The sequence below is a fragment of the Lytechinus pictus genome, chromosome 5, assembly GCF_037042905.1.
Source record: "Lytechinus pictus isolate F3 Inbred chromosome 5, Lp3.0, whole genome shotgun sequence".
Classification (NCBI taxonomy): Eukaryota; Metazoa; Echinodermata; class Echinoidea; order Temnopleuroida; family Toxopneustidae; genus Lytechinus; species Lytechinus pictus.
In genome coordinates this window covers 39,219,573-39,235,674 of record NC_087249.1, presented here as the reverse complement: position 1 = coordinate 39,235,674, position 16,102 = coordinate 39,219,573, and the positions used below count along the sequence as shown (strand labels likewise).

General features: G+C 37.0%; 2 protein-coding genes across 3 annotated transcripts in view; both read right to left on the bottom strand.

The window, feature by feature from the left end:
• The window catches only part of LOC129262013 (WD repeat-containing protein 19-like), a 31,969-nt gene extending 28,491 nt beyond the window's left edge, over positions 1-3,478 (bottom strand). The window contains exon 1 of one of the 2 annotated variants that reach the window (XM_064100354.1): positions 3,337-3,478. In XM_064100354.1, coding sequence (XP_063956424.1) covers positions 3,337-3,342 — 6 coding nt within the window. In that variant the 5' untranslated portion in view covers positions 3,343-3,478. The remainder of the gene's footprint in view (positions 1-3,336) is intronic. The other variant, XM_064100353.1, reaches the window with a different exon arrangement.
• Positions 3,479-4,711: 1,233 nt separating this feature from the next.
• On the bottom strand, positions 4,712-11,632 carry LOC129260225 (leucine-rich repeat-containing protein 51-like). Its single transcript, XM_054898249.2, has 4 exons — positions 11,347-11,632; positions 10,299-10,413; positions 9,167-9,363; positions 4,712-8,376 (listed from the first exon to the last, which is right to left on the bottom strand). The coding sequence occupies exons 2-4, from the start codon at positions 10,387-10,389 to the stop codon at positions 8,086-8,088; spliced, it is 579 nt and encodes a 192-aa protein (XP_054754224.1). The 5' UTR covers positions 10,390-10,413; positions 11,347-11,632; the 3' UTR covers positions 4,712-8,085.
• Positions 11,633-16,102: the final 4,470 nt, after the last annotated feature.

Below are 16,102 nucleotides of genomic sequence, written 5' to 3'. Positions count from 1 at the left end.
CCAATTCTTCATTGACGGTTACAGAATCAGAGAGGTTTCTCATCATCCCCACCTTGGCATCACCAAATCAACCATCCCGTATGACCACACTCAACACATAATCACCAAGGGATACAACATCCTCTTCGCCATCATCGGTAGCAACAGCAGAGATGCCAACTTTTGGAAATCAGAATTAGGGAGGATTTGCAACCGACACCAAATTATGTGCGCACAGTGCACATCTCGAGCGCGGAGCGCTCGACCCTTGCGGCCGGGGTCTAGGGCCCGCCTTAGGGCCCTGGAAGCTCTGGGTTTCTAGATGCTCTCTGGTGCAATCTGACCCTTATTTTGGAGCATTTCACATGTTTTAAAAAAAACATTGTTCCCACTTTTTTAACATAAAAATATCAAATATGCATTTTTACATGTAAAAAAAAATGAGGGGACAATAGAAGAAAAGTACCTGTTCAACAATAATAATGAGGAATTATCCTCTTTATTATTATTAAAGTGCGGGTAACGTCTTCCTCCTCGCTGGTCCCTTGCTTGGTGAAATGAGCCAACAGGGTACTAATGGAGCTCGAAGATCTCGTCTTCGCAATGTCCGTATGCCGTTTGCTCCCTACGTGCTTCCGAATATCATCACGACCTCCGTGCTCAACTGAAATGTCCACGCTGCAAATTGTGCAAAATGCATGGTAAATTCCTCTTTCCGACTTCGGATTACACGGGTACTGGAGACTGTATTCAGTCTTATACTTCTGAGACCATTTCTTGGTCTTCTTTTGTTGATTTTCCGCCATTTCGTGTCAATATCAACCCATCAATACGCCGAAATCACACACCGATATTCCACCGCACGACTCGACAAATCCAGCGGCCGCGAGCGCACACGCCTCGCAAAGCTAGCCGGGCCTACCGGCCTGGTGCACAGTGGATTCCCGTTGGGCATATCACATGCACCAGCTTTTCGCTGCTCCTTATTTGTCTGCCTTTCACACAGAATTTAGTAGCAGCGAACGTAATGAAGTTACTACATGCTAAAGTTAGCAGACGATACATGTACTTCCAATCCAATTTGATCAATGCAAAAAAATTGTAATTTCGGGAGGAAAAGGATGGTAATCGTAAGGGCGGGAGTTGGGATTAATTTTCGGGAGCCTCCCGATGAAATCGGGAGGGTTGGCATCTCTGCAACAGCAGCAATAACCTCTTCCTCCCCCACACCCTTGCGAAGCTCTGGAAAACTTTCTGCCTACCCCGAAATAACCTATGGCTCACAGCTCCTGTGTTTCACTCAATCCTCACTCAACAAACTTGATTCTGCCCAACACTCCCTTTCCAGAAATTCTTGGGTCTACCGAGATCTGCCCCCAATATCTCTATCTTCCTGTTAACCGACCTACTTCACCTCTCCCGCGAGATTGAACTGAACACTTTCCTTCTGATAGGACAGCTCTTCAACATCGACCATAGTAGATTTGAATTTCGCTCATTCCTCCATGCCCTCTCCACCAAGACTCCTACTATCATCTATTGGAATAAACTGCTCTCTAAGTACAACCTTCCCTCACTCACCTCTCTCCTATCTGAAGATTTCTCATACCACCGCTGGAAAACTCTGTGCAGGAGTAAAGTGTATGATGCCCAAATGGAAGAAGCCAGAGTGTGCATTGAGAAATTCTCATCCCTCAGCCTATGGAGTAACCTCTCAATGCTCCCCAAGATATCGTCACTTTACCCTTCTTCACTACCGACACATCTTCGATCAGCTGTGATTTTACGCGCTCAGCTGCTTACGTCCACTTATCCCACACAACAACGCCTAGTCACCATCGGGAAGAGCACAGACCCAACCTGCAAGCTCAGCTCTCTAGAGGAAGAAACCACTACCCACTTTCTTGCCTCATGTCCAGTCCTCTTGACGCAGCGTCTGGAACCTTGACTTGCCTGCACACATCCTAAATGATTTCACTGGAAATGACCCCCTCATCCTTGCATCCTCTTTCCCTCACACTCCCTGCCCTCCACCTCTGCTTCCTCTCTGACATGTCACTGCCTAAGATACATCTTAAAAATCCATCAATGTCGACAGCACCATCAAGAAAGGACCTGAACTCTGCGGCTTGCCGCCGATCTCCGAAGACCGGAGGAAGGAAATATACAAGTACAAGTTATTAAATATACATTGAATTGTCATGTCCCCGGCCCTGATCCCCTCAGCCCCCCCAAACGAAGTTGATAATTTTTTATTTTAACAGTTAGATCTATGAACAAACTGATTGTTAAAGTTTAAGAAAAAAGAATGAAACATATTTCCTATATATATCATGGCTTTAATAATGATGAAATTTATTTCCATTATGGCATGCCCACCCAGCAGGGGCTAAGTTACAATGTCCTTAGACCTAAAGCTTCGGTCTCTGTTATATTGGTTGTTTCGCTGAACTCCGTTGGCTCCACTCACCAATTACAGAGATCGAAGTTCTAACTCGATCTGTACAGGGACGCAATGGCCATATGTTCATGTATTCAGTTCGGATAAACAAGGAAAGTGGGAGTTGCACGACAGCCGAAACAAGTCTCTGTTTTTCCCCTTTTTAATTCCCGTTTTGGTGCATTTCAGGCTAAAACGGATAAATAACCTTTATTTTGGTCGAGTTCTTTTTATATATTTTTATGAAATAAAGAAAAAAATTGATGAGCCCCATCAGGGGGAGTTTGCATTGCTAACCCCCTAATGGCGGCTGCACGATCGTGAGCCGTTTGTGTACGAGGAGAAATATAAAAAAAAATTAATGTTAAAAACTTAAAAAACTCCTCGAAACAGACGGCTGTCAGCTGTCTACAACAATGCCCTGTGCCGCCCCCCCCCCCCCCCCCCCCGGTGCCAGCTGAGAGTCATTGAATTGATTCATCGAACATTGGAACAGTGGAATAATTAAAAAGTTTGACTTAGTTTGACAATGACATCATGATCATGCATCAATCCACTCACATGTATTGCGAGTGAATTGACTGAGATAGCATTACTAAATACTAGCAATCCTATAACGTTAGCTCGAGCTGTTTGGGGGTGTGTGGCCTATATGCCCTACGCTATGCCTCCCAAATCTGATTTGGGCCAAGTCCAAGACAAAAGACAAAAGTGTCCAAACACCCCCTCCACGTCCAATGCCAATGGCGATAACACGGACATGGACGAGTTGTTTACCGTTGCTACCCCACCAGCCCACCGCGAGAGATCCGTTGGGAGTGCAGTGTTGCACTGCTCAACCGGACCGGCAGAATTACATTGTTATTTTCACTATCGTTTCATTACAAAAGTCACTAAAACCTTCATTACTGACTTACCTTCATATCAGCTTTTTAGTAGACCTACTCTGCCTTTTCCTTAACAAATAGTTGAATCGTAGACCTTATAAGCTTCAGACACTTCTTGGCTGTCGGTCCGTCCAAAAATTTTGCGTGAAGGTATGTTAGTTTTGAGGCATGTAGAGGGCGCCATCCATTTTCTTGCTTTTGCTTGCTTGAATTGATTGAATGAAAAATAACATGACTTTGCAATTAACACTGCATTCCAACTCAGGAATTGAAATGGAATAAATTATTGCCATATTATTTCGTTATTTTTTTATCATTGTTGGGTAAATTTTAGAGGTTTTCAATGTAGGATACTAAAGTACAAAACTCACAAAAATGGGAGTAACACTGTAACAGCACTTATCGAGAAGGAATTAGGCAAATTTTACTTGAAAAAAAATGTTTATCTGCAACTTTTCTTTCAAAGTTTATTATAAAACATAATCAAAAGTATTAGCCAAAATGGTAGAGGAGGTCTAATAGGAATCATTCAGGTTGGCTATGCAATTGCTTTTTCCATTTTTTCATTCCTCTACCCCCCCCCCCCCCTCCCCCCGATTAAAAAAATGCCGGTAAGTCTATGCTTCTATAAGTCGATTTAAAAAAATGAATAAAAAAAAAAAAAAAAACAGGTCTAGAGGAGAATAATCAAATCAAATCATCACATGATGCTGAACGTTTCATCAAAATAAAATGTAAAATAAGAAATTTATAACATTTTAAAGTTCCCCTAAACTTTTATATTAAACATTCTGAGAAGTCAGTGAATGCATTTGCCTGACTATTTTCTTAGTTCCTTAAATAGGCTGGAGTCAATTATTCCTAATTGGGGCTCTGCCCCCCCCCCCCCCTACCCCTGAAGAAAAAGTTAAACAACCATGAACACAAAAGAAAAAAAGGTGAAAAGGAAAGGGGTGAAATGTAATTATTTGTAATAGCCTGTCAAGATCTATCACAAAATAAGATTTTCATTTTTAAAAGATCATATTTTTCACTCACGTACGCTTTGTTTGCTCACTACCTTTCACAGATTTTTTCACATACAAATAAGTGGTTTGTGAAAAAATGTTATATTACTTTATTATTTTTACATCCTTAAATGAAATTATGCGATTTTCGTATATTTCAAATCTACTACGTTGGGGTGGACTTGTTCTAATCATTCCAAAAAGAATTGAATGTCTTAAAAATCGTCCATCTTTTTAGGTGATCCAAGTATAAAATGGCAGTGATAACAAAATAAAATTTACAAAATGTTATGCATGCTAAAAATAGGGATATTTATCAAAGACATTTGCATTGCTTATAGATATATAATACCAAATGTAATTTACTTGAAGTCCCCTGAATTACACAAATGACTAGCTTGCTTGGTCGATTGGTTTTATTCACAATCAAAAATACAAAATACAAATAGAACAATACATAATCAAAGAATGATATAACACTATTGAAATACAAAAAATATTATACTAAATTTGAACAAATTTAGATTGTTAGGATAGCCCGCTTGAAATAAACTTCTTATCTTATCTGATCTTCATCGGGGTCCTTGTTAAAGTTTATTCTCACCTGGTTTACATGCAGCTGTTCTACTTCTCAGATAGGTCTAATATGGGCTAAACCCATTTGGTCTATTATCAATTTCAGCCAACTGCCATTCGGTCTATACTTGTGTAATATCCACTTAGTCTTATTCTCATTATATGACACTGTTAATTGGTCTGATTTCCACTTAATCTCCTTATTATATTTTACTTTGTTAACTGAAAATTTGGTTCATAAATGGTTCATCTAACCATTTAGGCTAAGTTGCATTAGACCAAGTGGATATTAGACGAAATAGGTATAGCCTAACTGGAAATTAGACAAACTAAGGGTAGACCAAATAGGTAGAGGGTTCCATGACATGTGCTTCGGCGACAATAGCTCCGCTGCAAATTCCACACATGGATGGAATGACCAACTTCAAACCTGGAATGAACACTATACCCTATCCTAAACCAAACATATAACCCTATCGCAAACCCTAACCCGATATCTTTGACAAAATGAAGCTCGGAGCAATCGTCGCTGGAGAAGATGTCGTGTCACCAATTAGACAAACTGGTTGAAGATGAACAAAGGATTAGACCATGAGGGGTGAGACTAAGCACAAAACAGACAAAGCAGGAGTAGACCTAGTGGCCATTCACCTATGATATTGCTATTCAAACTGCTGGAAGGTTTTATTTTTTCATTTATGATATATTAGTTCTACAAATTATCTTATGTTCGATCACTTCTTTCTTTTTTTCCTGGGTGACCAAATGTCACAATCAGTCTGCTTTAATGGGCATCCAATTTCAATTTTAAAAGAACTACTTTCAACAATTACATGATATCTACATCTAAGGTATATGGCTTATTGATTTTATTATGTTATATTTGTATGTAATGTCTTGATTTTGTTTTTTTTTAACAGAAATTAAAGGTGACCGCACACCTTACGATCGGTCTGCGACTCAATTTTGGAATAAAACCTAGTAGAATTTGATGCTAATATTGAGACTTGGAATATCTTACTGTGTAATGTTCGAAATCATCATAGAATAAAAGCAAATTTAATATCTAGTCGTAATGAGGTCATAGCAGTCGTACGATTGGCTACGATTTGAAACTAATTTGGCCTTTACTCCAAAACAAAGGCTTACAATCTTACAAAATGGTTATATTAGTATTCTTTCAATTAATTTTAACCTCAAATAAAATGATATGTTCCATTCACATTTTCAGAAAATGAGCAAACTCCGATTTGTTCCAAAATCGGATTGCGAACAGTCATAAGGTGTGCGGTGGCCTTAATACATTCAAGTGAAATTTGATTGTCATGATAATTAGACTAATAAAAGAAGTTTGCCCATGATAAAGTATCCAACAAGCTCACTGTACTTCCTCATCCATAAATGACATAAATCCATTCTTTTTAACAAAATCATTTTACCAAAAATTCTGAAAGTTGTTTACAATTTCTACATGTCTACAGAGGGAGTATTTCATATTCACAGCAAATGGTAATTCTCACTATTTGTTATAAGCTACTGAAAGCCTTGCATCTGATTGGCTCAGACCAAATTTGTCAGTGAAAAAACACTATTTGTTTAATGAAAAGCTCCCAGTGTTGTTGACGAGGATAAGGTTGACTTTTTTGCATAAATATGTTAATCAAGCTGATTAAATTATACTGTATATTTATGTATCATTTTTTTTCTTTTCATAAATATGCTAATTAGGCTGATTACATTATTCTCTATATCAGTTGCTCATAAATATATGCTAGGTAACAATATACTGAATATGTATTGGATTTCATAAATATGCTAATTAGGCTTCCTACAATATACTGAAAATGTATTGGATTTCATAAATATGCTAATTAGGCTTCCTATGATATAATGAATAAGTATTTTTCATAAATATGCTAATTAGGCTTCCTACAATATACTGAATATGTATTGGATTTCATAATTATGCTAATAAGGCTTCGTACGATATACTGAATATGTATTTTTCATAAATATGCTAATTAGGCTGAATACAATATACTGTATACATGATGTTAATTATGTTATTACATCAAAGATCCTTCTTAATGGTTCATCTACTGATACATATATTCAGCATGTCTAAACAAACAATACAGTTAGGTTACATTATTTGTCTAAATTCTTCTCAAGCATAAAATAAACAATTACAATACATACACTTGCAAGATGGCATACAAAGACAAAAAAAACCTGGCTAAGAACAATATATTTCCAAGCAATATAATAAAATCTATATATTGTGTAGAGGCTAACAAAAAATATGCAAATTATGCTAATTACTTCAAATGTATTAATGATAATATCATATAGCATTATGAGGCACCGGTTACCTAGTTACCTATTCAATGGTGCACTATATTTCACCCCAACTCTAGCTCCAGCTTCAAAAGGTGCTTGGTGCATTCAAGGAATTCATCCTGCCAGGAACCCATTCACCTCACCTGGTTTGAGTGCAGCACAATGTGGGTAAATTTCTTGCTGCAGGAATTACTATTACTGTACAAATAATGTACCAGTGTGATTGTGTCATACTAATTATTCAGTTTATCTGTTTATATTCTTCTCAAGCATAAAAAAACACATGTGCAAGTTGGCAAAATTAACACACAGACAAAAAAAACCACAAAACTACAACAAAGTTTATAAAAACTTGAACAATACATTTCCAAGCAATACAATGAAATCTATAATTGTGCAGAGGATAATACAATTTATGCTATAAAATGTGTTATAATACAAATAATGCACAGTTGTAAATGTGTCTGTGACTATGCAGCATGCTCGCAGGTATTTTACAATGGTGCAAGAACCCTGAGGCTTGCCAAAAGCTTTTTGCACAATGTTGTAAATTCACAAAATGCCTGCATACCCACTTGCCCCACATACTGAAACCTTTGGAGTATTATAGATGTACATGTATTTTTTTTCAATGAGTTACACTCCATATCACACATACCAGCGGGTCACAGTGATTCAGTCTGCTGTTCACCCCCCAGGCACAGGTGACTCCAAACAAATTAAATTAATAATGATAATTTTAAAAAAATATTCAGAATTATAAAAATAATGTGAGATTCCTGATAATATGTACATCCCGATAGCCAAGGTGTCAGTGTTAGAGTGAATATTACAGAGACCTTCGAAAAAAAAATCTCTAATCAGTATCCTTCCGTCTTCTCCTTTTCTTCTTGGATCCACAAATAGTTTTCCACCTCTCCGCGTCTTTGTGGTCTGCCTTGGTGATCGGGGCGGAGTTCAATTTCTTGAGGTGTGGCAAGTGGGAGAGGATGTATGGACGGAACTCCGGTTCGTTTTCGATGGGATTCCCGTGGATCGCCAGGTTGTACAGGTTCGGTAGCGCAGCCAGCTTGTTGATTTCTTCCAGCTTGCTGATCATGTTGCCATGGAGATAGAGTATCTTTAATTTTGGATATTGCAGAATGTCCTAGAGAGAGATAGATAGTGAGAGAAAGAATGACATGTAGTTTGTTAGGAAAAATGAGAGGGGACGAAAATGGGAAGAATATAGCCCTTTATGCATATGACATCATAATCTCATAGCGCCCTCCCTCAGAGGATATAGGAATACACACTTAACAGTTGTTGAAGATGAGCAATGCATACAAGGGAATGGCTTCAGCCTTTAAGATGGCGGTGCAATGATGAGGCCAATGTATTTTGAGCATAGAAAACAAAATCCATTTCAAGTTTGGTGTTAATCATTTGGTACTGGTGTTGGGCGGGTAATTATTTCAGCGCAGCAACAAAGTGAAAATAACTTAATAAGTCTTGGGACAAATCTCACTTGGGGTGAGCTATCAATAATGTGATCTGGATCACTTATGTAACCTCAGATTAGAAGTTTGTAAGTTGGTCTACATATATTTCTCAGACTCAAGAGAGTCTAATCACATGGGCCAAACCCATTTGGTCTATTATCATTTGGCCTAAATGCCATTTGGTCTACACAGCTCTTGGTCTAATACCCACTTAATCCAACTACTCAAAAGCCCAGGGGCCCGTTGCATAAAACTTTTGCCATAAAAAAAATTTTTTGAATGTGTAATTTTCAATGGCATAATTTTGTTTGCCAGAGTTTTTGTTTATTTGCCAGAGTTTTTTTATGGTATAAGTTTTATGCAACGAGCCCCAGGTAGCTAATTCAACTTCTTCTACCTATAAATGGTGATTAGACCAAATGTCACACACTGTGTCTATGTCATGTGAATACTTACATTGTCCAGCTTTAAGATCTCATTGAATGAGAGGTCCAGGAACTCGAGATCAGACGGACTCTCTAGCAGATCAACTGCTTTCTCAAGCCCTTCCAAGTCTGCCAACTTGTTATTATTAAACTTGAGTGAGGTACTTCTGAACTTTCCATTCAAGGTTTTGCACGAAGTCTTGTTCCTCGGCACTTCACCATCAATTTCTAAAAAGAGAGATTTAAAAAGCAGAGGTGAGATGAATCTACTTTTCACAAAAAGGATTGAGGCCAGAATGTTTTTAAGTAAAATTTTCTTATAAACAAGCAAAATATGTCTGATTCACTTTGTCACCTATTAAAGGGAAAAGTTTCACAAGGCGCAGGTTGAATTTGCCCCTGAAATGCCCATAAGATTCGATGTAATTGGAGTGATGACCTTTTATATTTTTTTGTTTTTCTATTTTTGGGGGGAGGGCATGTCAATTTTCTACTGGAGTGATATTTTTTTATAGTGATGACTTCTTTTTTTCTTTTCCTTTTTCTTTACTTTTGATGACTCTTTTTCTCTTTTGCTCTAACAACTTGATTTTGATTGGCTAATAAGTCAGCGCTGTCGGATAAAACGTCTGACAAGTCCTTCTGTGAAACACTACCTAGGTCAATTGTCTGTCATTTGACCAAGTAATGAGTGAAATTGTACCCCCAAGAATGTGGTCAAACATAGCTAAACCTGAATTTTAAACAATAGCTTCTAAAACACCCTCATCTTATTCCAACCCTTATGAACATGGACAGGCATATGGCATAGCACAACAAGCATTGGCAGCCAAACATAATAGGCTTTTTTCAATCATAAATATTTGCAATTTTACCTATAGAGCATGTAATCAATGGAAAGTAATTCTGGGTCTTGTTTTGCACAATTTCTATAACAAATTTACTATCAGCCAATCAGATTGAAGGATTTCAGTAGCTAATATTTATGAAACAGGCCCCTGGATAGTGATCGATTGTATGGCTGATTTTTATGATTGGTCATACACAATAATAAATGCAATCAATCGTAGAAACCAGCCCTATGATCAATCACTAAGCTTTACGTTACCGGGCCTTTGAGATGCACTCTGAAATCAAATCAACCTTTCAAATGAAATACTTACCTAGAAGCGATGTGAGGTTTGCAAAGGAGAAATCTACCATAGGGCCAGGATCGTTGTTGACGTTCCGGGGGGATTTCACTCCACTCGTCATGGCTGGGCCAACAAAAGATGGTCACTGAAATTAGAGAAAGGAATTTCTTCGATTCAACATGCAGAGATATTATTCGATCAGATCAGGCCGTAATAACAGAGTAAAATAAAAAAGCAATCAAAAGACAAAACTAATTGAACATCCACTGAATTTTAATTGGTTTCAAGCTATTATAACTAGTATTACTTGCCAAGCTCAAGCTAACGTTTTGATAAATGGTCAATAATGTATCATTTAACATTCCACTCACTTAATAATAATTAATATTCTGCTTTTTCATAGTGCTTCATACATCAGAACAAAATCTAAGCACCTTTACAGATATATTGGCAATGTTTTTATATTTCTTTAAAACTTTTTAAGAGGTTATTGAGCAATTATCTTAGAACAGATATAAAAAGAGCGAACTTTAATTACAGGGTAATTAAGGAAAAGATTATATCCTGCAATTTTCAGCCCATTTCAGCCTCAGAACTTAACTTACAATTAACTAAGGCCTTAGTATAAATGTTACACCTATCAAATTCAAAACCAAAGGGGGAAAAAACCTTCACACTCACACTCACTCAGATCACATTTCAATCCTGAAAAACTTATTTCCATCCTGAAAAACTTATTTCCATTTGATACCATTCACATCATAATTTCAGGGTGAACACATTCAATAATCTCGATCCGGTAAGGAACTGCATTGGTTATTTACCCACTTGGGGGGCCTTGGGGGATTTATCAACAATAAAATGACCAAAAAACTCCAACCAAAGACAGACACCCAACTCATTCAGTCTCAGGCTTAACAACACAGCAACGCTCTTTGACATGTCGGATTTTCATGTTTATCAAACTTTTCAAAGACAAAGTTATCATTTAGGCCTAATTATCAATTGATTCAATCATTCAAAAGAGATATAATTCCATCCTGTTAGTATCTGGATCTACTGCATGCATGGTACATACCTTTGGAATTCAATACTTTAATTTAACGTTGGAAAGCCATCAATGTCAGAAACTTCGCTACTCGAAAATTGTACCGTAGCGTAGGCGTAGACGATTGGATATCTGGATATCAGGGCGTGATCGGGTGTCGCCGGCGCTGCCAGACTAGAAGTCGGGGCGCGGCAGGGCTAGCAAAGTTGGGACTGCCGCTAAATGCAGCAGCAATCTTCGTGTGTACATCGGTCGTTCAGGACAACGTCTACCGTATATCAACACTAGCTGGCGCTATACCTCTGTCTTTTTTCACGAAGTTTATTGATAAATTATGACAAAACACCCATTTATATTTGTTTGTATAGATTTTTTAAATTACATTTTAATGCATTCTGAAAATAAACATTAAAAAATACGAGTACAAAATAAAGACATGTGTATGGAGGAAAAAAAAGAGAATAGAAGGTCCTGGTAGAAAGTACAGTATTTTTTTTGCCTTATTGTTGTCAGAACGGTATTATTGGGGGGGGGGGTAGGCTGCTGCCCTTACCCCCCTCCAGTAGCGGCGCCCCTGTATATATTGCAAAGGCCAGAGGCGTCGATCCTGGGGGGGCAGGGGGGGGCGATCGCCCCACCAATGAAAATATTGGGGGGGCAAACATATCATTTTGCCCCCCCCAATAATTCCGGATATGCATTAAAAAAAAACAAGATTGTAATGTTCAGCAAGCGAGATTGAGATAAACAACTCGTTCTTTATTTAAAATCGTGCTCAAAATGTGCGCTTTTCAGATTGGAATATAAAAATTTTCAGCTCGCGCTTCGCGCTCGCATCATTTCTGTAGCAAAAACCCATACTTTTCATGATTGAATTGGTGAATGTAAATGTCCCATTTTCAGTTCTAAGCCTCAAAAGAACTGCTTCAATTTGCAATCATCTTTTCTTGGATATATAGCTTGTTCTTTATCAAAAACGTCCAGTAAACTGTCATTTTTTCAGCTCAGAATATAAAGAAATTTGAGCTCACTCTCGGCACTCGTACTATCTGTGTAGTGAGATACGTGTCTGTGTCTCATGAGTCATACATATATATAGATATATACATATATATATATATATATATATATATATGTGTGTGTGTGTGTGTATATATAATATATATATATATATATGTATGTGTGTGTGTGTGTGTGTGGGTGGGTGTTTTGTACGATCGAGCGCCTTTGGAACGTTAATGATTTTGCCCCCCCAATCTGAAAAATGGATCGACGCCCCTGGCAAAGGCCACATACATGCAAAATTTTATGCACATGCATGTTTTGAATCTGAATAAAGTAGGGGTTTTGTTTTCTATTATTTTCATTATTCTCTTGCGATATTCTTTTCTTATTTTATATATTTTTAAATAGATTTATCATCGTTAATCAAACTTTTTATGGGAGGGCTCAGTTGTTTCAATAAAGTGAGCCTGTGGCCTGGATTGATGCTGATTATCTAAAATGCACTTACAGTTCAATCATGTTAAAATTCCTCAATTGCGACTAAAGTTTTAAATCCACGACCCCCATAAACATAGAGGAAGAAATTTTTAGTGAGACTTACAATTCCCTGGACAGAGGGTTTGAATTCTAGCCTCCACCCAAGAAGAGGTAGAATTTGTTAATGTCAATTTGAGTATGTGTTTCCAGACTATATACGAGGCATGCAAATTTTGTTTTTAAAAAATTGTGCATTAACTTGAAAATGTCATTACAGAGAAGCACAGATTCTGAGAGCATTATACAGTTATTGTATTTTTAGCATTGATGATACTTTCTGCCATTGCTGTGGAATGTTTCGCTAGTGTATAACCTTATGGTAAGTTGCATGATACGTCCAATCAATTGTAAGTCAATTTTTGGTCAACAAAAATCAATTATAAGTCTGGTAATTTGCAAATCACACTTGATTACTGGTCTGCCTCTTCCAACAAGCAATTAAAATAAATTTGCTATCACTTCAAAATTAGCCGACAGAAATTTGCAATTGATTGCAAAATATTTTCTTAGATCACCCTTTGTGGTGTTAAGATGATGAATCCTTAATCCTGCCTACAATAAGGAAATTCCTACAAATTGGAAACTTAACCTTATATTTTTACTTTTTCTCTCTCTCCTCTACTTCTGTTCTCATTAGCTTTCCTCTCATTTTCTCCCAATCTCTTTAAATATAAATAGCTGGAGGGTGGGACCTCATTTTGACAATCACATTTTTTTAAACATCATTTTGTTGCAAGCCAATTCATAAATCCACATTTACCGGTAAGTCAAAAGTCAAAATTTGGTTAAAATTTCAATACACATCAGATAATTTGGGTATAATGGCTCATTTAAGGACGTTCCACAGTTAAAATGAAGTCCATGTCATTTTCACCAAATTTTGCAGAGAGTTACTTTGGTATCTATGCATTATGAAAATGCAAAAAATGATATAGGTTCATGTGCTTATTTTTTTTCTACGGGTCTTCAAAGTCGCCGCATTTGAATGATATGCAATCTTGCGCAATCAAGAGAATTATGCCTCTCTTAGACCTCACGAATTCACCAAATTGAGTTAAAATTATCTTTACTCAGTGGATACCGCATCAAACTTCATCAAATTTTCTAGATATATAACAAAGTGTATACCAAAGTAAGAGAAAGTCTTTTAATTGGTAAAACTATATCTAGTTGGAGTCAGCAGCGCCTTCATTTGGCAAGAATGGTGCAAAAACTCGGAAAAACAAATCTTCAAAGACGTGAATCTACTCAAAAATTAAAAAAGTATTTTGTAAGCTGCACTTTTTTCAAAATCCATGTCATTTTCATCAAATTCGGCTAAATTGTAGAGGAATGTATATCTAAGGTGTAGGGAATTTAAAAATTTGGGGTCCATGTGCTCGTTTTTTAACTATGAGTGTCCAAAGTGATGCGAGTTGGCATGAAAATGCGCCCAAAACGTGCAAAAGTCTAATAATGCCGTCTAAAATACGAATGGTTCCGTAGTTTTGCCCCTAAACATTTAAAATCCATGTCATTTTCATCATACTCTCCAGATTTGTAGAAAAATATATTCTAAAGACATAAATATTAAAAATATGGGGTCCATGTGCTCGTTTTTAAACTATTGGTGTCCCAAGTGTGACAAGTTGGCTTGAAAATCGCCTAAAAAGTGCCAAAAACATGCAAAAGTCTCTTAATACCCTCTAAAATGCACATGGTTCCATATTTCGCTCCCAAACATTTAAAATCCATGTCATTTTCATCATACTCTCTAAATTTGTAAAGGAATATATTCTAAAGGCATTAAAATATTGAAAATATGGGGTCCATGTGCTCGTTTTTTAACTATTAGTGTCTAAACGGTTGCGAGTTGGCTTGATCGAACAGCCCCAAATGCGCCGAAAACAAGCAAAAGTCTCATAATACCGTCCGAAATTTCTAAAATACGAATGATTCCTTAGTGCTGCTCCCAAACACTCAAAATCCATGTCATTTTCATTATACTCTCTAGATTTGCAGAAGAATATATTCTGATGACGTTAGAATATTAAAAACATGGGGTCCATGTGCTTGTTTTTAAACTATCAGTGTCTAAACTGTTGCGAGTTGGCTTGAAACAGCCCAAAAATGCGCCGAAAACAAAAGTCTGATAATACCGTCCAAAATGTCTAAAATATGAATGATTCCTTAGTGCTGCTCCCAAACATTCAAAATCCATGTCATTTTCATCATACTCTCTATATTAGTAGAGAAGTATATTCTGAAAAAGTTAAGACATTTAAACTATGGGGTCCATGTGCTCGTTTTTAAACTACCAGTGTCTAAACGGTTGCGAGTTGGCTTGAAACAGCCCAAAAATGCGCCGAAAACAAGTCTGATAATACCGTCCAAAATGTCCAAAATACGAATGATTCCGTAGTTTTGCTCCCAAACATTCAAAATCCATGTCATTTTCATCATACTCTCTAGATTTGTAGAGGAATATATTCTGAAGACGTTAGAATATTAAAAATATGGGGTCCATGTGCTCGTTTTTAAACTATCAGTGTCCAAAGTCAGTTGGCTTGAAACAATCTATAATACGGCTAAAACGGGCAAAAGTTTAATACCGTCCCAAATGTCTAAAATACGAATGGTTCCTTAGTCCTGCTCCCAAACATTCAAAATCCATGTCATTTTCATCATACTCTCTAGATTAGTAGGGGAATATATTTTAAAGAAGTTAAGACATTTAAACTATGGGGTCCATGTGCTCGTTTTCAAATTATCAGTATTGCGTGTTGGCTTAAAACAGCCCAAAATGCGCCGAAAACAAGATTAAAAGTCTGTTAATACCGTCTAAAATGCGAGTGGTTCCGTAGTCTAGCTCTCAAACATTGAAAATCCATGTCATTTTCATCATACTTTGCACATAGATACTTTAGCACCTGAATATTCCAAATATGCAAAATTTAACATGGGTCCATGTGCTTGATTTTTTGCTATAGAGCTTCAAACTTACCCAAAATGGATGATGTTCTTAAGAATTGCGCATCCAAAAGAATTTGGCATTTTTAGACCTCACGAGATCACAACAATGAGTTTAAAGCCCTATTAGTCAGTCAAAATCCATGAAAATTTCATCAAATTTGCAATATGATTAATAATTGTATCCGTGAGATGGATAATCTATCTATATTGCTGTCAATTGTTTGCTCATTTAAGTCTAACAACACTCTCAGTTCACAGAAATTGCGGGAAAGATACTCAACCTCAAAAATTT